This window comes from Mus musculus, chromosome 6 (genome assembly GCF_000001635.26).
Source record: "Mus musculus strain C57BL/6J chromosome 6, GRCm38.p6 C57BL/6J".
Classification (NCBI taxonomy): Eukaryota; Metazoa; Chordata; class Mammalia; order Rodentia; family Muridae; genus Mus; species Mus musculus.
This window is the reverse complement of record NC_000072.6, coordinates 114,948,996-114,972,874: the sequence shown is the minus strand read 5'-3', so window position 1 is coordinate 114,972,874 and position 23,879 is coordinate 114,948,996. Positions and strand designations below refer to the sequence as shown.

The 23,879-nt window shown below is 47.5% G+C and overlaps 1 protein-coding gene across 2 annotated transcripts in view; it reads left to right on the top strand.

Annotated features, from left to right (window-relative positions):
* Nucleotides 1-2,867: 2,867 nt before the first annotated feature.
* Nucleotides 2,868-23,879, top strand: part of Vgll4 (vestigial like family member 4) — a 109,387-nt gene continuing 88,375 nt past the window's right edge. Inside the window, exons 1-2 of one of the 2 annotated variants that reach the window (XM_006506010.2) lie at nt 2,868-3,162; nt 14,864-14,939. In XM_006506010.2, the coding sequence (XP_006506073.1) occupies nt 14,876-14,939 (64 nt within the window). In that variant the 5' untranslated portion in view covers nt 2,868-3,162; nt 14,864-14,875. Of the gene's footprint in view, nt 3,163-3,671; nt 4,016-14,863; nt 14,940-23,879 lie in introns of those variants that run through there. The other variant, NM_001356371.1, reaches the window with a different exon arrangement.

Here is a 23,879-nt window from a genome sequence, read left to right as displayed (position 1 = left end):
TCAGATGGTAGAGGCAGGTGGGATATCTGAGTTTCAGGCCAGCCCAGGCTACATTGTCTCTAAAAAGGGACTGGGAGGCGGGAGGGGGGTTGGAAAGACAGCAGTTAAGCATACTAGCCGGTCTTGCAGTATTCCTGGCACCCACAAGATGGTTCACCAGCACCTATAGCTCCAGCCTCAGTGAGCCTAGGCCTCTTCTGACCCCTTCAGGCACCATAGGCAGCTGATACACAGCCATACATTAAGGTTAAACATACACACACACACACACACTAGCATAAAACATTTAAAAACAGTAAAATAGATATAACAGTTCCCATTTTACCTTGTTATTGATAAGAATGGGTCTTTTTGGATCACCCAGGCTGAAATTGAATGTTTTTGCTTAAGGCATCCTCCTGCTTTAGTCTCCTGCATAGCTCAGATTACAGGTGTCTACCACCACACTCAGCTTCTAGCTTTAAATGGTGTTTTCATTGCACATATAAACATATATATATATATTATTCATACATGCATTTTATGTATCCTTGCCAAGTTATTTTTCATTCCATTTGTAGCATTACCTGTAAGGCACTTTGCCACATGCCTGAGTTTGCCATTTAATAACTATTTCTGGACACTGTGCACTGTCAGCCTGGGGCACTTCACACAGGACTTGAATTTGGTTCTATTTCTCCTGTTCCTTACAGATTCTCCCACCCTGTATTTTCTACGCATCTGCTTTCACCAACACAATGAAAACAGCCAGACTTAACACAGTCTGGAGGTTGCCAGACTTAAGTTCACTACTCCTGCTGATGTAAGGCAAGGAGGGAAATTAAACCCCGCCAAGGTCAAAGCTGGTCACATCCACGAGAAAAGCCCTTGGTCCCCATGATTTATCTGCAGAGCAAGGCTCCGTCTAGCCAGCGATGGAAATTAAAGATGCCCTTTAGACCTCTGCACTGACCCCAGAGGGAAATCAGTCAGCAGCCAACCAACACCAATGCTGTCATGGAGATCAAATGAGATAATGATGTATAGGGTCCTTTGCCCACCAGAGGCCAGAGTCTAAAGTGAGCCAAGCAGCTTAGAGTTCCAGTCAAGAGAGAAACAGGGAGATGGATCTTCACTGCATCCTTCTGCCTCTTCCTTAGCCCCTCCTGAGAAAGAAATTAACAAGCCAGGGTTCTTTGTGGTCCAGGCTACTGCTGCCTTCTTGGCGCCCTTCCAAACTGCTCCTTGCTGCCTTCACCCCTATTGGTGCATTTTGCAGACTTTCTTTATTCACGGTTTTTGGAGGTGTGTGTGGGGGGGGGGTCATGAGGAGGTGGGTTGAGACAGGGTTTCTCTGTGTAGCTTTGGCTGTCCTGGAACTTGCTCTGGAGACCTCGAACTCAGAGATCTGCATCCCTCTGTCTCTCTGGTGTTAGGATTAAAGACATGTGACATCACTGCCTGCCTTTTTATCCACTCTTAAGACCTGAACTAAACTAGAGTCTAAGTTTAAGACCATCTTTGAGAGGGAGTAAGGATGCTTATAGTGAAGTCTGAGACCTAAGTACTACCCTGTGTCCAACAGTTAAAGGAGAGAACCAACACTTACAAGTTGTCTTCACACACACACACACACACACACACACACACACACACACACACACACTCATCAGAAAGTCTGGGAGGCTTCCTGGCATTCATCTATGATTTTCTTTTCAAGATTTATTTTTATTGTGGGTTTTGCACATGTGAGTGCAGGTGCCTGCAGAGTCCAGAAGAGGGCGCCAGATATCCTGGAGCGTGTGAGCCCCCTGACTTGAGTGCTAGGTATAGAATTAGAGTCTTCTGAAAGAGCAGCCAATCCTCTTTTTGAGATCCTGAACGATGAGTTTCAAAGGAGGAACTAGGAAACCTGAGTGTGGCCACACTCGAATCTTCCCACCTAGTGCCTGTTGTACCTCATGAGGGGGCCACAAGTCCCCAGCAAAATGAACTGCCCGGCTTCTATTGTTATTCCATACAGGATGCATTATGAACCAATAACAGAAGGGGAAATAGCTTGGGACCTGGAAAACAATTTTTTTTCTCAACACTGAAGTAAGCTACTGATTGTTTTTATGGCGTCTTACAATCCTTTCTCAGGGAAGGCCCTTGTGGTTTAGGTTGACATTCATTGTCTACAGTGTGCTTTCTGTGCAGTCATCAACACTTGGTCAAAAGCAGCTGGGGAAGAAGGGGTTCACTTCAGCTTACAGCGTGTAGGGAAGTCAGGGCAGAGCCTGAATGGAGAGCTCCCCAAGGCTTGCTCAGCCTGCTTCCTTATACCATCCAGGATCTACTGCCCAGAGGGGTGTTCCCACCCACCGCGGGGTGGGGGTGGGGCGGCTGGCACTCCCACATCAATCACTAATAAAGAAAATGCCCCGCAGTCTTGCCCAGAGACCTTTTTCTCAATTGGGTCTCTCTCTCTCTCTCTCTCTCTCTCTCTCTCTCTCTCTCTCTCTCTCTCTCTCTCTCTCTCTCTCTCTCTCTCTCTCTCTCTCTCTGTATCTCTCTGTATCTCTCTTTTCTAGAGACAAAGGTTAGAGGGCAGCCAGAAGGCATGCAGGTGGAGCTTTGGTAAAACCGCCAGAAGTCCAGCTTCCGTCTGTTTTATGAAGTTAGTGTCTGGTTATGCTAAGCAAATGTTTTCCTTAATTGTGGCAGTAAGAGAAAAAAACAATGGAGAGCCCAGGGTTGCCGGGCGGGGGCGTGCCCGCTTCCCCCACCCCAAACATCTTCAGAGAATGACAGCTAAAAATTAAAACCAGGCCTGGCCTTCTCCGGGTCACGTGCCCTAGCCAGAACCTGCACCAATTGGAAGCATTTCCATTTCCCTCCCCCGCCCCTGCCCGTCCCACTGCAGAGCTGGCCCGTGGCAGCGCGAGTTTGCCCAGCGCAGCAAAGTGCAGCGCGCGTCCAGAGCGCCTTGTCCGCGGCTCGGATTTTCCAGCGTTTCCTCTTCGCAGCTAGGGGGTGGGGAGGCCTCGCGTGAGTGTGAACGGGCGCGCGCGCGCGTGAAGTACTGGAATGGGAGGGAACCCAGCCGGCTCTGAGTGTTCTTATCCCAGACTGTCTTTCTGATTCTAAGTGGCACCCCGGCTCCCTACGTCCCAAGCCTGTGCGACCGCACTGTGCCTTCAGGTACGTGTGGCTGACTGCCTGTCGCGTCCCAATGGCTTTGGGCGTGGGGTTTGGTGACCAGAGAGTGAGGAGGCATGTGGCCCCGTGTGGCGCCCCACGGAGCTGCCTCCGTGTAGGTGCAATCGCGGAGCCTAGACTACTGGGCGGTTACCGCCGCGCCTGCCCTCGGGCTGCAGAGAGGCGGATCGGTGAGGGGGTCTGCGAAGGTGACTCGGTGCCTTGCGTGGCTGACTAAGCGGAATGATTACGGGAGTCAGGGGCACGAAGCGTGGGGAGGACAGTGGGGCGGAAGCCTGGTGTGAGCGCGTGGGGATGCGCGTGGCTGGCGGCGGCGGGCACCTGGACACGCATCAGAGTGGCCGCCGGTGTTCGCCCATGTGTCGGGAAGATGCGTTCGTGGGGCTCGGGGGCGTGGCGAGTGGGGTGGGGAATGCTGAGAAATGCCGTGTCCACGTGCCCCCTGCCGCTGGAGCTCCTCGCTGGGAGCAGCGCGTCTTCAGCGACGTTCTGAGTCGGAGCTTTGGATTCCCAGCGCAGGGCGCCAGAGGGTACGCGCCGCTCGTGGCCGTGCAGCGCGGCCCCGCGGGCTTACCTGGGCGCGGCTCCACCTGCCAGGCCTGAGGGGCGTGTCCGGGGCGTGCCTTGGGCGTGGCTCTGCCTGCCTGGGGGAGACCCGGCGCGGGCTGGCTGCGCCTCATTCCAGGGATTCCTCGCTCTCCCGAGCGTGCGCGCGTGTTGGAGAACCCAGAGGAGAGAGAGGGAGCGCGTTCGCGATCCTGCGCGCCCCTGAGCGTGCTCCGCCTCCGTCCTTTGCGCCCCCGGCGGGGCCCGGCCGGCCCGAGGCGCTCAAGCGGTGAGTGCCGGGAAATCCTAGTCCATGTTCGGTGACTTTAGGAGACAGGGAACCGACGCGGACCGAGGGCGCCTGCTCGTGCTCTCGGGACGGTCCAGCTCCAGCTGACCCCGGTCCCGGGCGCGAGCACAGGCCCTGAAGCAAGGCATCCGCTGGGTCCCGGCCGCGGAGCTTCTGGGCTGCGCGAGGGCTGCGGGACCCGGCCCTTTCCGTACATTCCCTGCCCCTGCTCAAAATAGGGCTGCGCGATCTTCCTACACTGTATGAGGCCTCCCTGGAAAGCTCCGGTCTTTGCCTTTTTTTTAGGGGGTTCTGTTTCGCTTTGCTCAAGAGTCTTGAATTCATCACACAGAGACATTGAGGTCTTAGGCGAGGATGACAGGACTTGCTGGGGCAGCCTGGTCGTTAGCGCTTTCCTGGCTCTGCGTTCACCGTTCTCAAGGAGATGATTAAAAAGTCGGTTTCACTTTGATCGTTGGTCCCGTTTGTCTGTTCCTCTTGTTTTCTCCTCTGGTTAATAAGAACCAGCAGCCTGATGTGGGGGAGGTGGGCGGTCTTGGAGTGTTTATCACAACCCGCTTTATTTTTTATTTTTATTTTATTTTATTATTTTTTTTTTTTGGAGACAGGATCTCTCTTTGTAGCTTTGGCCGGTCTGGAACTCGCTTTGTAGATCAGACTGGCCTCAAACCCAAAGAGATCCACCTGCCTATGCCTCTTTAAAGGCCTGAGCCACCACGTCCATCAGAACCCTATCTTTGAAAGCTTCCACCCAGGCTGTGGAGTTTTACATTGTTTTTTTCTAAACCCAAGAAGGTAGGCACCAATTTGTTTGTTTGTTTGTTACTTTCTGAGAACAAAGTAATAAAACAATACAGGTCCATTTGCGATTTATGATTTGAAGGTCAGTTTTGCATGCCATTTTGGCATGCCAAACTTTAACTTCTCTTCAGTCTCTGCGGTCATTGTTCCCCGCAGAAGCTAATTAGGAGTCCGCGCATGCCCACGAGGCCAAGAGTGGGACTAAGACCTTAGGGCTTGGTGGCGCTGATTCGGAGCTGATAGTGCATTCTAGCAAGTTCTCTCCCGCTCGCTCTTAAATGATGGATCTATGGGTACTTTCCTCCGAAGATTCAGCACCCAAGATCATTTGTAAACCCCCTCTCCTCCTTGTTTCAGTTATATTTGGCTGACGAGTTGTTTTCCTTGCTTTATGTTTTATTTTTTTCAATTACTTATTTGGCTTTTTGAGACAGGGCTTTTCAGTATAGCGCTGGCTACCCTGGAACTCCTTTTGTAGCCCAGGCTGCCTCTGCCTCTCAGGTGCTGGGACTAAAGATGTGCCACCACACCTGGAATGCTTTGGGTTTTAACTTTGACAAAATTCATTTCAGGCAGATTTGCCTTGCTACCTGTGTGTGTGTGTGTGTGTGTGTGTGTGTGTGTGTGTGTGTGAGCACACACACATGCTTAGCATTTCTGGCCAGTCTGCCTTTGCTTTCGATTTTGAAGAGAATGTGAACTAATTTTTGTGTTGACCAGAGCACAGTTATGAAGACAATTCTGCTGTAAATAACTGCGTCTGCATTCCAGAACTGTGAATGTAGTAGTAAAAACAGCCCCAGCTCATTGTTTCTGGAGACTTGATTTCTTGCCCTGCCCCTTGCTGGTTCTGCCCCAGTTAAATCTCAATATCCCAGATTTTTAAGTCTGTATTCTTGTCTAATTAAACTTTTTGAAGATTTATTTTATATGTTTGGGTGTTTTACCTGCATTTATACCTGTATACCATGTGCATGCAGTACTGGGAAGGCCAGGAGATAGCTTCACTTCCCTGGGACTGGGGTTACAGATGGTTGTGAGCCACCATGTGGGTGCTGGGAATGAAACCAGGTCTTCTACAAGAGCAGGCAGTGCTCTTAACTGCTGAGCCATATCCAGTGTGTTTTATTTATTTATTTATTTATTTATTTATTCTTTTCTGTGAGAGACTGATATTTTATTCCAGTACACCAGAGTTTCCAGAATTCCAGAAGAGTAATGAGCTTTGCTCAGACTTTGTGTCAGGCTTAGAAAGGCCTCTGAGGGGTTTAAAGTGCTTCATAAACTTGGTCCAGGATGCTGGTTCCCCAGTGACTTGAAGGTTTCAATACCTCTTGCAGACATGGCTTTGAGAGTAAAACTTTCACCATTAAATATTCTGTAAGGGAAAGTTCCTTTCCGTCTTCTGGAAGTCAGCCTTGTAACCTTCCTCTGGTGGTTGCCAAGGCAACCATCCCAGCAGCAGAGTCCTCCTTTGTGTCTCCTAAGGGTGCCTTTTATAGATTATCTGTACAACTTTAAGAAGAAAAAAAAACCAACAGAAAAACGAATGATAATAAAAGCTGGGTCATGGGTCTGGGGATGGTCAGGTAGGTGAAGGTCATGGGTCTGGGGATGGTCAGGTAGGTGAAGTCTTTACTGAAGGAGCGTGAGGACCCAAGTTCAGATCCCCAGTACCCATTTAAAAGCTGGGCATAGGGGCTGGAGAGATGGTTCAGCGGTTACAAGCATTGCTGCTCTTGCGGAGGACTGGGGTATGGTTCTCCACAGCTCCATGGCAACTTTCATATGTCACTCAAGTTCTAGGTGGTCAGATGTTCTCTTGGCTTCTGAGAGTCTAGCCAAAGAAGTAGCTCTATACTGGGGGCGGGGGGCTGACTCTATCGTCAAAACAAACAAACAAACAAACAAATTCAATTAGGAACTAGGAAGGTGCCCAAACATGAAAAGTTTCCTTGGAACTTTGAATATGATTTTATAAAATAATGGCAGTTGAAAGTTCTGATAACAAGCCAAACATCTGGGAAATGTTCAAAGGGGATTAGGGACATGGGTAATGTCTTGTTTAGTGCCTGAGATAAGGCACTAACAGATAGGAGAACCTGGAGAAAGAGGAAAGTGGGGGTAACTTTCTGAAACTTGGTGTAGCAGCACACGCCTGTGATCCCAGCACTTGTCAGGCTGAGGCAGAAAAGCCTGTCCCCTGGGCTGCAGGTCAAGTTCTAGGCAACCTGGGTAAGGGAGACCCTATTTTAAAAGTAAAACAAACAAGGAAACAGCCACCTCCAAAGGGACATGTCAGCTGAGGGTCGGTCGTGGCTCTAAGAGGGAACCTTTAGGGTTAATACAGGCTGCTTGTTGGAATTTGATAGATGACTAGGTGAGTTCAGGTGAGTGGTGCCAGCTGGTTGGCAGGGGTTTATCCAACTGACAAGCAAATAGCAATGAGAAGAGACTTAGGGCAACGGATGGCAGATATTGCCAAGGAACGTAAGAAAGTGTTGACACGAGAGGGAGGGGGCGGAAACCTGTGTGGGATACAGTCTAATGGTTCTTTGGCAAAGGAGGGAAACCTTTCAGAATCTCCTTTGTGTGTCTTTTATGCCTCGTGTCTGGTAATGAGATATAGCCGACTGCCACCATCCACACTTACACATTTGCCCGCTCGACCACAGTTTGTGACTGGCAGAGCCTGCACTGTGGGTAGGTGGAGGTCAGGCAGGTTTGAGCCTCTCCACACTTCCCAAAGGAGGTTTAACAGGGTGATGCTCCGTCTTGTTCCAGTGCTGGCACTGTGGGTAAGCATGCCACGTTCTGGCCTGTGTTGGGGGAGGGGCTAGTATGAGTACCATGATTTCTTCACTTTCCTCCTTTTTCTGGTAACTTGTTTCAAACAGCCTCTGAGCGTGATGGTGAGCGTGCATCAGGTCCTTCAGCTAGGGGGGACTGGTGTCCCTCCCGTGTGGAAAATGTGTCTTGTGAGAAAGATGAGGTTCTGGGATGTGTGGTAGAGCTGAAAGCTGTGAATTCCATGTTAATGAGCCTGCAGATGTCCAGTAAGATGTGTTTAAGCAGAACTACACTTTGAAACAAGGCTGCCTATTAGTCAGTTGGCAAAATGTGTCTAGAGGCTGAAAGGAACCCCATTGAATATTTATGGAGTTTGAAATTTTTTTATTTGTTTTTATTTATGTGCAAATGTGTGCTTGTCTGTGTGTGTCCCACATGTGTGCAGAGTCCATTGAGGCTAGAAAAGGGTGCTAAAGCCCACAGAACTAGACGTATAGATCATGTGAGCTGCCATGTGGGTGCTGTGAACTGAAGCCAGGTCCTCTAAGAGTATGGAGTTAACTGCCCACTCTGCTCTCCAGCCCCAGTTCACGGTGGCTTCACAGAACTTCATTGTAGTAGGTTAAGAGAGCTAACTACAGTTACTAGTAGCAGTGGCCAGTATGGCCTAATGCTGTTGTAGATCCTGAGTTAGAAGACTTATCTAGGTTTTGACAGGCTGAGAATTGAGGCCAGAAGAGGGTGTGGGATACCCTGGAGCTGGAGTTACAGGTGATTGTGAGTCATACAGTTCACTTTCATGTAGGCTGACGACAGTGTTGAAAAATGCCAAGAATTGGGAGTCTGCTCACGAAGTCTTCAGCTTTTAGACACAGTATGTCAGTGTGTGCCTGTCACATGGTGTACTCTCCTTGGGTTCCCTGAGGGAGATGAATGAACTCCAGGCAGCAGAAAGAATGTATGTTGGCAGCAGGTAGCACTGCACAAGGGTCATGGAGTGTACTGAGAGTTTGGCTTTGCACTATGGCCACGATGGTTCAGGTGGCTCACAGTCTATGCTATGCATTTGTACTGTGGAGGCTGAGAATGAGCTGTGTAGTCAGGGCTGAGCCGGTAGCTCAGGGTGGAACGGTTTCCTAGTGTACTTAAGGCCCTGGATTCTATGCTCAGCACTTTGAAAAAGCAGGGTTTTGTTTTTTGTTTTTTGTTTTTTTTCCGTGCTAATGGCATTGCAGTGACTGAGGTGGTTAGACATTGCATGGTAGCACTGTCTACAATCTGAGATCAGTGAGAAGATGAGACACAAGTCGCATCCCCTCCCTTTCTGTGGGGCTGAGGAATGCTGCAGAGTGGAGCCTTGGGCCACTGTAGCATGAGGAAACACTACGTACTTAAGCAGGACATTCCTTTAGGATTCTGGCCCAGAACAGTGCCCCTTTGTTCAGCCCAAGTGCACTGAGGTCTTCTGTGCTAGGCAGAGGGAGGCAGAGACAACTATGGGTAGAGATGAATTGATGCAGCGTCTTGCTACTCCTCCCTGAAGCCCAACGAACCCAACTAGAAGGGTAGGAGGGTGAAGCAACCTAGAGGATACTCATCTCCTGCAGAGGTGTCATGGGAGGGGCCTCGAGCTCTTGCAGGAAAGGGGACATACCTGGAGCAGCTGGACCACATTATAGGACCATGGGGCCCATTGCCAACAGTACTGGCTCGTGCTGTGCAGCTCATTATGGAGGTTAATAAGTACCTGGGAGAACCCTCATGAGGACTTTAAATATGCGTGTATATTTTAAATTCATAGGCCATGTGGGGATAATTCCTGTATTCCAGGCATCTGCCCTGATGGATTTTCAGACATGATGATGTATAGACATAAGGAGATAGGTCTAAGTCAAAGCTGACCAATTCCCTGCCATCCCGGATGCTTCCAAGGATAGCTATGTGGGTCAGTTGCCATGCTTGGACATGCCCAGGGATGGAAAGCTGGGGTGTCAAAGGCTCCCCTGTAGATGTTCCTTAGTGGCACTCCTGCAGAAAGAGTGATTTTTAATAGGCTGTAATTCCACTGTGGAGATGGAGACAGGAAGATATCTGGCTAGCCAAGTTTAGCCAAATCAGCAAGGTCCAGGCTAGTGGTAAACCCGGTTTCGACAGGTAGGGTAGAGAGTGATTGCAGAAGACACCTGGTGCTGACTTGTGTATTGATATGTGTGTATTGAATGGTCACCACACACAACACACACATATCTTAAACAAAACAAAACATAGTAAAAAGAGGAAGGGGTGGATGGGAGAGAATGGCTTGTGGGTACCAAGTTACAGAGGGGAAGTCATTTTGGTGTCCTGAAGTCTGAAATTAAAGGCGAGTCCCACCATGCCCGGGCATCATTGCTTTTAAGGGACTGTCTTACTTTCCTGTTGCTGTGATAGCATATCATGGCTAGAAGCAACTTGAGGAAGAAAAACTTTATTTTGGCTTACAGGTTCAGAGGGCTAGAGACCTTGTTGCAAGGAAGACATAGGGGAACAGGAAGCCAGATGATCATGTGATCTTTTTTTGTTGTTTTTGTGTGTTTGTTTTTTTGTTTGTTTGTTTTGTTTTTCGAGACAGGGTTTCTCTGTGTAGCCCTGGCTGTTCTGGAACTCACTTTGTAGACCAGGCTGGCCTCAAGCTCAGAAATCTGCCTGCCTCTGCCTCCCAAGTGCTGGGATTAAAGGCGTGTGCCACCACTGCCCGGCGATGATCTTGTTTTTATCCACAAACAGGAAGCAGGGAGGACACAGTAAGGGAAGGCCACAGATCCTAGGAGCCCACCTCTCAGTGATCTGGCAAAGCTTGACCTCCCGAGGCTTCCAGAATCTCCCCTGACCAGTGCTACAGTCAGGAAGCAAGTGTCCATGGGCTGTGTATGCACATTTCTTGTTCAAACCACCACAGGGACAGGGGGCCTGGAGAGAAGGTGAGGGGCTGGCCATCCCATTGGCTTTAGATATCTGCAGCAAAGCCTAGCACATACTGGCCTTTCTGTGATTAAACTGGTTTACTGATACTAGGCTGTGTTGATTTAACAAAGGTTAAATCACGAGAAGACAGGAAAAAGGGACACAAATAGGACATATATTTTTAGCAAGAAGAATAGAGAGGGGTGGTCTGAGAATGGCTGTGAACAGGGAGAGTGTGTGTTTCGAGGACTGTGGGAGCCGCAGTTGTCTGTGGTCTCTAGAATTTGGTGACAGTTTGGCCGTCTCTTCATCTCATCTTCCTCATTAGCTACCGTGAGTATAAGCCACTCCCAGAGAGGGAATTCACCTTTTGGTTTCTGTGCTGTCTAAATCTGCTGCTATTGGATAGAAAATGAAGAGGCCTGGTGAAGCCCTCTTAAGCTCTTGATGGCCCAGAAGGCCACGGGCCCAGCCAATGCTCCCACTCTGGCTTGTGCCACTGCTTCTGACTGGAGGAGGGTGAGCTGGCAGCGGTCCTGGCAGAGGAATGGTTGAGACTGCTGATGGAACAGGGCTATCAGGACCTGGGGGTTATTTAGCCATGTGCAGCTGGAGATTGGGGAAGCCATCGAGTGTCCCCAGGACAGTTTCTAACATGTGGCAGGAAATTCAGACAGCCTGACTGTAACTTCTGCCATTCCCATCTCCACCAGTGACCATGGTGGCTAAAGAAGGTTGTTCCAGGCTGGCAAATCTACATGGAAAGTGGACGTCGTCACTGGTGCTCCTTGGACAGAGCTAGTCAGCTCCTTACCTTCCATTATGGAAATCTCCTGGAAACCTTCCAAGACACATACCTTGAATTCCATTCCTTTACTTGGGAAAAAAAAAAAGTCAAATAGCTGTCATAATTCTGTTCCCAAGGCAGATGCTCTGGCCCCTTTGGTGGCTGAAAAGGCACAGATTCTTATTTATTTATTTTGGTTTTTCGAGACAGGGTTTCTCTGTAGCCCTGGCTGTCCTGGAACTCACTCTGTAGACCAGGCTGGCCTCGAACTCAGAAATCCGCCTGCCTCTGCCTCCCAAGTGCTGGGATTAAAGGCATGTGCCACCATGCCCAGCAAGGCATAGATTCTTATTTTGGTGTGGAAGGGGAAAATGGCTTTCAGGTTTTGTTGTTGAACTTCACGTTAGCAATGAATACTGCTGAGTTTTAATCGCTAGCTTTGGAGTTGGAGACCTCTTCCTCTCTCACAGAGAGCTGACTGGGGATAAGACAGTCTTAGAAAATGAGTTGGGCTGGTAGATGAGCATTGGCTGTGACAGACAGACAGACAGACGGAAGGACACAGTATGACACCATACATGTATGCTACGTTCATCATGGATTGTGCTTGCATTTGAGAGTAGCCCTGAGAAAGGCTACAGGACTGTCCAGAATGGGCTTTTGTTAGTGTTCACTGTGTTTTCTCACTTCACTGCTAGTCCAGGTGTCGGCACCCCGAACGACGCTGTATTTGGTTACTACTACACTGTAGTGTAAGAGCAGGAGACAGCATTATGAGGCTGCACTTAGACTGTAGGCTGTGTTGCAGTTAATTCTTGAGACTCCTGTGGGCTGAACTTGATTGTGGTTTGAGAAGGATGGAGATGAGCCAGGTAGCCACTCTGCTCTTGAAGCTGTTGGGCTGATGAAGGGTCCTCCAGGTTGTGCCTCCCCTGCCCTAATTTCTCCCGTCTGTCAGGTCTCTGCCTCAACTCCCATGTTTAGGGGGAAAACCCTAGCTCACCCCGTGAGAAGCAGTCACTGATACTTGGCCTGATTTGGTAATTTTTCTCTGGTAGGGAATTATTTTCTCATTTTGTTTTTACTGAGTGCTGGGACATAGCCTTGCTCATCTGCTGACCTCCACACCCAGTCCTGGTCATCTACAGGAACATATGCTGGTATCCAGAGTTCATTTAATATACCTGTACATGTATCCACAAATACTTTCCTTTTGGTTCTTGTTTTGGGATAGGATCTTGGGTGACCCGGGCTGGCCTTGAGCTGTCTTCTTTTAAGAAGATTCTAAATCATCTCCAGGTGTGTGTGGCTGCTGTGGGTACACGCACGTGAGTGCGGATGCCCACAGACACTGGAGGTGTTAGGATCTTCAGAAGCTCAGGTTACAGAGCTGTGGGTGCTGGGAACCACACTCAGGTCCTCTGCAGATGTAGTACAAACTCAACCCTGGAGGCATCTCTGCAGTCCTGGACTCCCAGTCTCTTGCCTTGGCCTCCCCAGGGCTGGGATGACTGTCTGCACTCTCTTGTAGGCAAGCTCTGAAAGCCCACTCCTGTTTGCTCTTTTCTCTGTGTTCTCACAGATGTCCTTTTATTAGGCCGCTCAGCGGCTTTCTCCAGCAGCCTTTCAGAACCCATCTCAGTCTCTCCAGGGCTTTGGCTCATGAACTGTTGGGAATGTCACACAGCTGTTTGTAATCCACCATCACCCTGGGCAATCTTCAGGTTAGCAGGGTGGGCAGGTTGGGCAGAGACTCGTGTGCAGCCCTCTGTGCCCTGCAGAGGGTCCAGCAGCACCGGGACAACACAAGCAAAAAAATCTGCTCCTCACCAGTTTGCTTCAGGTTTCTCCAAATGAATTTATTGTAGAACACCCCACCTCCCCCCCAACTCCCTGCTGTGGGCCAGCAAGATGGCTCAGCAGGTAAAGGCACTTGCCGTCAAACACGATGACTTGAGTGATATTCCTAGGACCTATTCCAGGATGGGGAAGACCCGTCTTCCTCTGACTTCCACATGTATGCCATGGTGATCATGGGGTGGGAGGAGGGGAGGGAAGGAGATAAATGAATGTAGGCGCTAGGAATCAAACCTGGGTCCTCTGCAGGAGCAGCAGGTGTTTCTAACCACTGAGCCATCTCAAAGCAGGGCTTTGGAACCCATGCCTTAGCTTGAGTTCGTGGAGTGTCATGTGCCACGCAGACTCTGTGGAGGCAGCAGTTTGTCTTGGTCCTTTATTTAACACCAAGTACATATTCCGAGTTTACCCAGTAAAGTCACACTGCAAGGTCAGGGACTGAAGCCTCCTTGGAGGCCTGAAGTATTTGTATTAGAAAGCAAAGTCTGAGTGCCAGGTACTGTGTGACCTTCATAGTAGGTCGTAGTAAACGTTGACAAGTACTGAATAAATAAATGCTGGGTGTCTAAAAGGTGCAGTTTCGAGCTTTCTCCCCTTAGTTCCTGAGTTAATAGTGTGTGCTCCCATGATAATTGAATGTGTTTATTTGATGGGGTTGTTTTATTCAGAAAGGGAAACTGGTCAGAACCAGCCTTGTTCTTTAGGGATTTCTTCTCCCTTTAAACCTCTTACAGTCTCTGCTTTTACAGCGGTGTCATCATCTATGGGAACAGTTCCACTGGAGGTCCAGTGTCATAAAAACATGGCAGTCTGGGCTGGGGTAAGGTCTGTGTAGCATGCCCGGCTGGGCTTCACTGCACAGGGCTGCAAAGCAAGCAGGCTCATAAAACACGGTGCCGCAGAAATTAGTGCCAGTTGTCACAAGGTATATTATATGACATAACACCTGGAGGAATCCTATTGGACTCAAAATTTCCTTTAACCCACCAGAAGGTTCAGCATTTTGGGCACAGACTGCAGATTCGAAGCTGCAGCTCTCTGGCCTTCCCTTGTAGTTGCTCAGTGTCTCTCAGCTAGGAAAGGGAAGGGCAGAATAGTCTAGTTGTAGTTGTTTCTGCAAAGACTCATAAATGGCAGCGATGAGCGCCACCTCCAGACTCTCAGACTGGTGGCAATGCTGCCATCACAGACAGCTTTTGTTCCCCAGACTTATTTTTTATGGGGTGTGTCTACACAGGCTCGCTATGAATGCACGTAAACATTTATAAACACTGGTGACACAGGGGTGAACATTCTCACTCTCTCTCCTCTGAGCCCCGACAGGGCTTCTGGGCTTGGCAGTTTAATCCCAGTTTCCCTTCCTGACCAGGGCTCTGTCTGTCTAAACTGTAGCAACTTTACTCTAGAAGAGAGGTTTGCGCTTGGGGGAGGAGGCGCTCGCTCATTGATGGAGGAGTTTCCTTGCTGACTGCTAGAATTATCTTCAGTTCTCTTTTCGGTGCAGGGCTTGAACCCTGGGCATTGCGTGTGCTCAGCACACACTTCAGACTGTAACCTCAGTGCGCTGTTAGCTACCAGAACTCCAGACGAGTCTTGCAAGTTCTGCTTACGTTGTTTTTGTTTTCCTGACCTATTCTTTTCCTCTGCAGGCTCACCCAGGAATGGAGACACCGCTGGATGTGTTGTCCAGGGCAGCCTCTCTGGTGCATGCAGATGATGAAAAACGTGAGTCAGGTCACCCGTTTCCTGCGCCGAGTTAAGACCGCCCACTTCTCTGCCCGGTTTTGTGACTGTGCTGGTGATTTTGGTTGCTTTTCCAAAAAGATAGTGGCATATTGTCCTCATTCCCGTGTCCAAACACCCAGAGATGGCTTATTTGTATCTGTGGGAGTTTGGAGGATGGAACCCAGAGCCCTGTTCATGCCAGACAAGTGCCTTACCTACCACCGAGCCTCATAGCAGAACACATGTTTTAACTCTTTCTCTGGGTGCTAGGGCTTGAAATATAACTTGCTCTCTGAAGATAATTCTTTCTTGAGGCAGTATCACACTTTGTAGCCCTGGCTAACCTGGTATTCACTGTGTAGACCAGTCTGGCCCAGAAGTCACAGTGCTGGGAAGGAAGGTGTACACCACTCGGTGCCTGATATTCATTGAGTTTCATGTCCTTGTGGTGCACAGTGCTTGTTCTTAGCAGTTGGGCCAGCTTTTCCAAGCCTGGTTCTATAAACAAGGAGGGAAAGTGATGTCCGCCCACCAAGTGCTCTGCAGATTTGGTGAGCTCGTATGTATTGGTGCCAGCCTTTGCTTTTAGTCTCCAATGTCATCGACGGGTCCTCTGCCCCCCTCCATCTCCCCAGTCACCCAAGGTCATCATTTAGAGAAGTGATTGGACAAGATAGCCATCAAGTCCCCATCCAGCCGCTTACACAGTTCTCCATTATTGAGCGTTTGATTAATGGGGGCTGTGACTGAATGAATGAAGTGTAATTACCCCTCCCCAGGGGGAAGGAAGCTTTAGGATGCTGAGTGTCATTTCCAAGGCCACACCAGAGGCAGCTCTGGTGACAGGATTTTATCAGAACGCCAGAAAACTCCTCGGTGGCCTAAGATGGCAGCACACTGGGCTGACTTGAATAGCTGTCTGGGATGTGTTGCATGCTGGCAATGGCTGATGGGAAAGTTCCCTCTAAGTTGAACTTGACTTTCTGTATGTTAGTACCGTATGCTGGTGTCATTCAAGACAGCGGTTCTCAACCTTCCTAATGCTGTGGCCCTTTAATACAGTTCCTCATGATGTGGTGACCCCCAGCCATAAAATTATTTTTGTTACTACTTCATAGCTATAATTTTGCTACTGTGCTAAACCATAATGTAAATTTCTGTGTTTTCTGATGGTGTTAGGTGGCCCCTATGAAAGGGTCATTCTAGCGGCACCGGTTATGAACAGCTGATTTAAGTCAATGATAAGTGTGACCCTTCGAGTGTAGCCCTACCCGACCCTACCTCTTCTCAGGTCTCCCTCCTCCAAATTCATGAATCTTTGTTCTAGGATCCATTTTTTTCAGGAACTTACCTACCTAGATTCCAATTTCACAAACAATGCTTGTATAAGGGGGGGACATAATGATAAAGGGACAGTCCCTTCTCTTGTAGAATGTAGGAACATATTTTTATAGAAGCTCAAATTATGTAGAAGGGAGATGAGTATACAGGGCAGAGCCATCTTCTCAGAAAAAAAATTACTGCCAAGGGTGAGAGGACATCTTGCTTTCTGCCCACAAGGCCCTGTCCTGGAGGAGTTTCCCAGAATAAGAGTGTATCACGTGGAGGGTGATCAGAGAGTAGACCTGGGAGCATTAAGGGACATGCCTTCCTTCTGGTGACTCCCGTTGGTTCAGGAATGGGCTGATCTGCTTCTGTAATCCTCCGTGTTCCCCACGTGGTTGTAGTTTGTTGGGATCAGGCTTTGCAAAGAAGAGGGGACAAACGCAAAGATGTGTGTAGTGGCCATTGACATGTAGACACTTCTTTGTGTGTGTGGTCTTAGGGAATGACCCAGGGAGCCTTACGGGTAGCACGCACTTTGCTGCTAAGTCACACTCAGACCCTGGCAACGTTTGGGAGGATTTTCTTGTGGTCTTGTTCTGTGTGGCACAGTCAGGTTGAAAGGACTCAAGACATAGCATTGCATTTTCTACATCCATCCAGTACAGTAGTGGTGTATCCTTACGTGAGTGCCTGAGAGTTCCTGCAGCTTAGAGACACAGTTGACCCTGACACCCAGCGTCTCTCACTAGATTTCTTAAGACTTATCTGGCCCAGCCCAGTCCGACTCAGCTTACTCTGCCCTAGATTAATTCTATTTTGGCTTTTGTTATAAATTGCTCTTACACTTTAGGGGTGGTTAACATTCTCCCCAACACTTTTGAAAAGCCTTGTGTGTGTATATAATCTGATTTGGGTGTCTCATTACGAACACAGAGCTGTTCCTTGAGATCAGCTTCCCGGAGCATCGCTGTGACCCAGATGAGTCTCTGCTTTTCTTCGGCTCCCAGAGAACCGAAAACGTGGGGCCCTTTGGAGCCTATGATTGCTCTAGTGTTTGGGAACGAATGGAAAGCCTGTGGTACCTGATAGCTTTAAGGCTTCATGAGGTCATCCAGCAGAGAACAAAGGCAATATCCAAGGCACCAGCGAAAGTAAAGAGAGAAAGGGAGGTTTTGTAGTAACACAAGAAATAGTAGCTTATCTGGGCAGCCTAGAAGGAATAAATTTACCCAAAATAATCATTCTGCCACTCATGAGACTTTGGTTAATTCCATGAGCAACCAGAGCACTCCTGGAACGTACTCAGTGCTCAGTGAAAATGCTATTCTTGTTCTCTCTGTCTGGGAGAGGCTCTCCTCTCAGGACTGTCCGTGAGGCTGGGGTGTCCTTAGCTTTTTTTTTTTTTTTTTAAATTCTTATTCATTTAGTAGTTTAAAAAAGTGATCAAAATAAAGGGACCAGGCACTTGACAGAATAATAGTACCTTTGTGTCTTTATTTTTGTATTTGTTTGTGTGGATATTTGTATATGTGTGAGTATGTGCATGCCACAGCACATATGTGAAGGTCAGAGGGCGATGTTATGCTTTGGTTTTCCCCTTCTTCCATATGGCTTCTGGGGATTGAGCCCGATTCATTAGCTTGGTGGCAAGTGTCTTTTCCACTGCATTAGTTCTTCTATATTGCTGTGATAAAATATCATGACCACGGTAACTTGTAGAAGAATGTATCTGGGGTTATGTTTCCAGAGGGTTAGAGTTCATAAAGGCAGGTACAGCATGGCAGCAGGAATAGGAAGCTGAGAGCTCTCATGTGGATGTGCAATCAAGCTGCAGAGAGTACGAACTGGAAATGGGCAAGGCTAAGACTGAACTCTCAGAGTCCACCCCAGTGACTCATTTCCTCCCTCAAGGCCACACCTCCTAAACCTCCACAAATAGTGCCGCCACCGGGGACCAAGTGTTCAAGTGCCTAGGACCACGGGGGGCATTTCTCATTCAAACTAGTACATCCACCATCTATCTTGCAGGTTCCTACTATGGTGTCTTTTATATGGTATCTCGTCTTATTGGGATGCTTACAAAATGTGTGTTATTTTTTTCCTTGTGTATTTTATAGTATAAGATTTTATAACTGGTTTGCTTTGATTGAAACCTTTTGGGTGACTCTTCTCTGAGAACCCTACTCCTGGGTTCTAGGGTGTGTCTTTTCTCTCTGAATGCCTCTCTTTCTCTTAACCCCTATGCTTAAAGAATGTATTAAAATATTTTAATAAAACCACCTCCACTTTAAAATAAAAGATCTTGCCAGGAAGTGGTGGTGCATGCCTTTAATCCCAACAACATGAGAGGCAGAGGCAGGTGGCTCTCTGTGAGTTTGAGGCCAGCCTGGTCTATGTTGTGAGTTCCAGGACAGCCCGAGCTATATAGTGAGTCCCTGTCTCAAATAACAAAACAACCACCACCACCAAGAAAAAGAAGAAGAGGGGACAAAATGACAGATTGTGCCCCAGTGAAAATGCACTCAGCATTTTCTCAGCCTGGCCGATGGTGATGGCTTGTGAGCCCCCATATCAGACCAGCCCGTGCAGGGATGGTATTTGCTTCTTCCTCCTTGCTTTCTGCTCATTATCTTGCCTTTCCTCTCAATTTGTAGCTTTAGAGCAGTTTGAAGATGGTATACATGAGAGAGCAGTCCATGTCATGCTTGACCCATGCCCTCATCGTGGGTCTGATCTGGGACGCTCTGTACAGTGTGGTTCCAGTAAGGTCCATTGTGATGAAAGTATGGTCCAAGGTAACGAACGGAGACCCACAGTTGGACAACCTTGAGGACATGTCTCTGCTTTAAGGACTTTGTCCTCTTACGTACTAGGAGGCCTGACCAACATATGAGCTGTGGAAATGCTAACTGGGGCATGCAGCCTGCAGAAGTGGACCTGAGCAGATAGCCAGGTAGCCAGGAGGCAGTTTCAGTTGAGATGTAGTATACAAGAATTATATATAGGCACACCTGGGAGCTTGAACTCTGCCTGAACTCTGGCTCCCTGAAGTGAGGGGAAAAATTGATCAGGAACCCCCAAGCTGGAGTGTGGCCATTTATTTTACTGTCTATGTCTCTGAGTTAACAGAATCATGGTTTCATTAATTTGTACTTCAGAGAAGTAAGATGTCAGAATAGTGCCTTGTAACAAAAGGCCTGGATCCTGAGAGTCCGTTGATTGGAACCTCTGCCTGCTGAGGGTGAGTTCCCTTCTTTCTGCCTTATGTCCCAAGCAGAAGCACACACCATTTGGTGCATATGGTAGGCACTTAAGAAGCATTCATTGGCAATAAAATTGCCACTGGAGTGTGACTCCTCTCTGTGGAATCGATTTTTTTAACACCCGTGAAACAGACTTGTAATAACCATTGCTATTCTGAGCCTCATCTCATTGTATTTCACAGCACACTGTAATTTAGGAAACATTTTCTTTTGATTTTTTTTTTTTTAATAGCAAGAACTCACAAGCAGGTTATCTTGGAAATACCAGAGAAAATTAAGTTTGTAGAAGCTTGATACCCAATTAAAGATTAAAACAAAGAAGAAAATCTCTCTCTTTCTCTCTCTCTCTCTCTCACTCTCTCTCTCTCTCACTCTCTCCTAGTACACCATCCCCACGAGGGGAACTACTAGCTTGGAGTGATAATCCCAGTATTTTGGAGGTGGAGGCAGGAGGATCAGAAGTTGCAGGTCATTCTTGGCTACATAGCAAGCATGAGGCCAGCCTGGGCTACATGAGATCTGGTCTCAGATAAACAGAACAACTGATGAGGTTAGCCACTGCTGAGTATTTCAGAGTTCTTCCAGATTGGGTGTCACAGGGTGTTGAGGATCCATCTCTTGGTCTCTTTTGGAGCATCTGCTATGGAGCTAGGCACACACTCCCATCACTGAACACCCCTCTACCTCCCAAGCTTCCTTTTGCTTCTTTACATAAACACAAGAGATGAGGTAGTGTTCTGAGCTTCCTTAAGCCACTTTCTGGGCGCGGGCAGTTACCCTAATTAAATTTGCATCCCAGGCTGGGCGTTTAATCAGAAGGGCTTTCCTCCAGAGGCAGCTGTTTAAAATCTGCTGTTTTTATAGTTTCATATCAGATCTGATTAGCATAATGAGTGTTAGAAATGGATCTGTGCTGGGAAGAAATAGAGTGGCTTGTTAATTAGCATAATGGGTGTAAAGAACGGCATTGAATGGCTCTTCAGACACTCGAGGCTGGGTTATGTTCCCTTTAGACAAATATTTCTCAACCTTTTAGAAACCCATGTTTTCCTTTACTACATATAAAACAGTTACAGGCTATTTTCATGTCATTTGCAATTCAAATGATAGTATCAGGACCAAGGATCAATGGAAGAAGGCCTTAATTAAAAAATGTTTTTAAAACATTTTATTTCATCTTATATGTATAAGTGTTTTCCCTGCATGTCTGTTCATGAACCATGTGCATGCAGGGTGCCCATGAAAGTCAGAAAGGTCCCTGGAACTGGAATTACACATGGCTGTGAGCCACCATGTGGGTGCTGGGAACTGAACCTGGGTCCTCTGGAAGAGCAACCAGCACTCTTAACTACATAGCCATCTCTCTGGCCCCAGTGAAGGACTTTTTTGCCATTTTGTTGGCTGATCCCTCTCCTCTTGGTCTTTCTTCATCTTGAGGATCCTCTGCCTTAATCAGATCTGCCAGCCCTCTCCGCTGTCTTTGTTAGATGCATCTTCTCCACCAGCCCTGGTGGGTTGGGGGTGGGGGGCAGAAGCACGGGGCAGGCTGGTGTTCTTGCACAGAGACAGCCGCCTTCAGCTCAACAATGAGAACAACCTTCTGGCTGTGTCTCAGTTAGGCTCTAGAGAGCTCAGGTCAGCCGTGGTGGGTGTGGCAAGTGCCTGAATTTCCTTTCTTTTTGTAGAGACTGTTTATTTATTTATTTATTTAGGTTTCATTTGCCAGCACATAGTGGCTCCAGCCAACTGACTTTTCATGGATTATGGGGTTAGCATTGTCAAATTGTGTAGTTGTTGAGGAAAATCTGTTTTCTATGCAAATGAGCTTTATGCAAAATTATGCTAATTGATAAGTTTTAGAATTCTGTGAATTCTCTAGCCAGATTGGACTTCCTAAACTGGCTTCTGGTCTAGTCACAGAAGATAACAGTAGACTTTTCTTTCTTTCTTTCTTTCTTTCTTTCTTTCTTTCTTTCTTTCTTTTTTCCCCACTTTGAAGTCCTAGGGATCAACCCTGGCCCTCACATGTGATTCAAGTGAGCCACCACTGAGGGAACCCTCAGTCCCAGTGGATTTCTCTTACAGCTCCCTCTTTTTATTTTCTCCCTGCGATAAGGTCTCATTACATAGCCCTGGCTGGTTTGGAAGACTCTGTGTAGACAAGGCTAGCCTTGAACTCACAGATCCCTTTGCCCCTGCTGATTCTAAAAGCAAGCCCGCCATGCCCAGCCTTACTGCGCTGTCATTGCATCCCTCCCATTCTATCTCCCTCACCCCCAGGTGTGAGTGATGGTGGCAGATGTCTCAGCATGGAAGGAAGATGCTCTGTGAGTCCTCACTTAGCGCTGTTATTATCTCCATGAGGAAGTTCATTCAGAGTGTATGTTCGTGTCTGTGTATGTATGTGTAAGTGTGTGTGGGTGTGCCTTGATGTTAGTACTGAGTGTGTGTCTGTGCATGTGTGTGTAAGTGTGTGTGGGTGTGCCTTGGTGTTAGTACTGAGTGTGTGTCCGTGTCTGTGCATGTATGTGTAAGTGTGTGTGGGTGTGCCTTGGTGTTAGTACTGAGTGTGTGTCTGTGCATGTCTGTGTGTGTGTGCCTGGGTGTTAGTATTGGGTTCAGTATCATGGTTTTAAGTATCCTAGGCCAACTTGCAGGAGTCGTTCTCTCCTACCATGTGGCCTCGGGGGTTGTCAGGTTGTCAGGCCTGGCAATAAACAAACACCTTTTACCCACTGAGCCATCTTGCTGGCTTCAATTTAAAGAAAAAGAAGGAGAAGAAGGAGGAAGAAGGAGGAAGAAGGAGGAAGAAGGAGGAAGAAGGAGGAAGAAGGAGGAAGAAGGAGGAAGGAGGAGGAAGAAGAAGAAGAAGAAGAAGAAGAAGAAGAAGAAGAAGAAGAAGAAGAAGAAGAGAAGAAGACGAAGAAGAAGATTTGAGAATTGCATGCATTTGTAAAAAGTCAGTTCTTTCTACCCGTGTAGGTCAAACCCCTGCACATCTCGAATGCGTGGATTTCAGGTGGTCGGTCACTAGCTCCCCAGACTCGGAAATTAATTTTGCTGTTGCATATTTTTCCTTCCCATTCAGGTTTTTCTCTTGCTAAAAGACTACCGCTGTGTCCCTTCTTGTCTTTTGCTTTTCTTAGAGATGAATGTCACAGGCTCCCAGGATTCTTGTTGCCTGAGCGTTTGATGAGGGTGTAATGTGTATTACACTATTACCTTCGCGTTCTCACTTGCAGAGAAATGGAATCAAGTCTGAACAATCGAACTGCTGCATCCTTCTTGGGCTTAGATTTACCTCAGCTGCCATTTCACTGAATTGAACTTTCGATTCCTTGTAAATGAAACAAATAAATCTACGCCTTTCCCCTTGGGTAAAGGGCCCAGGTTGGTTTCACACCGCCTTCTCTTCAAGCCTTCCTTATGCAGGGTGTTTCTCTCCTCCCTTTGTAAAATGTTACTTAAGTGTCTCTTGTTTCAGAGAACTTATTTCATTAATTAGATTGGTCTAATTTTTAAAGAATTAATTGAATACAGGATAAATTTCTTGTGTGTTTTTCTCTGTGTGTATGCACAGTTGAGTGTAATTTATCTGAGGGTATATGTGTGTGAGTATAGAACCCATAGAGGCCAGAGCCACTTGACACGAGTGCTGTGAACTAAATCTGGGTCCTCTGCAAGATCAGCATGTGTGCTTTGAGCTGTTGAACCTTCTCTCTAATCCTTGAGTTTTTTGATATAAAGTCTTGTAATGTAGCCCAGGCTGGCCTTCACTGTTCCTGCTCCACCCAGCCCAGCAGGCTGTACAATCATACTACTCTATAGTTGATTCGTATGTTTAACACAAAGGCTCGTGTAGCCAGTCCAGGCTGACTTTGAACTCGTCACACTACTGTCTTCACCTCTCTGCTGGGTTTGCAGGTGCACAGCACTGCACCTAGCTTGCATTGACCTTTAGAATATATTCCACTGAGCAGGGGAGCCATAACCCAGGGGGTCACTAGGAAAGGCTGTGCAGTCCCTAACAATTTGAAATAGAAATAAATATCTCCTTTGAGAATTCTAAAAGACAAACTGAATTCTGAATCCATGGATAGCTCATTGTCAAAAGTCCTTTAAAACAACAACAAAATGGATATTGATTAAAAAAAAAAAAGAAACAGTTCTGGAAAATTAGGAAGGGGGCTACTTTCTTGTCAGAGGGGAGGCAGGTGGGTTCAGATGAAAAAACAAAATCAAAAAAAGAAAATGCAATGTTTTGTAAGTTTTGAAACAATTTTGTATTCAACATTAGATATAGGATCCCCAGTTATGGATAGTATTAAATGTTCATTAATGATATTTTTAG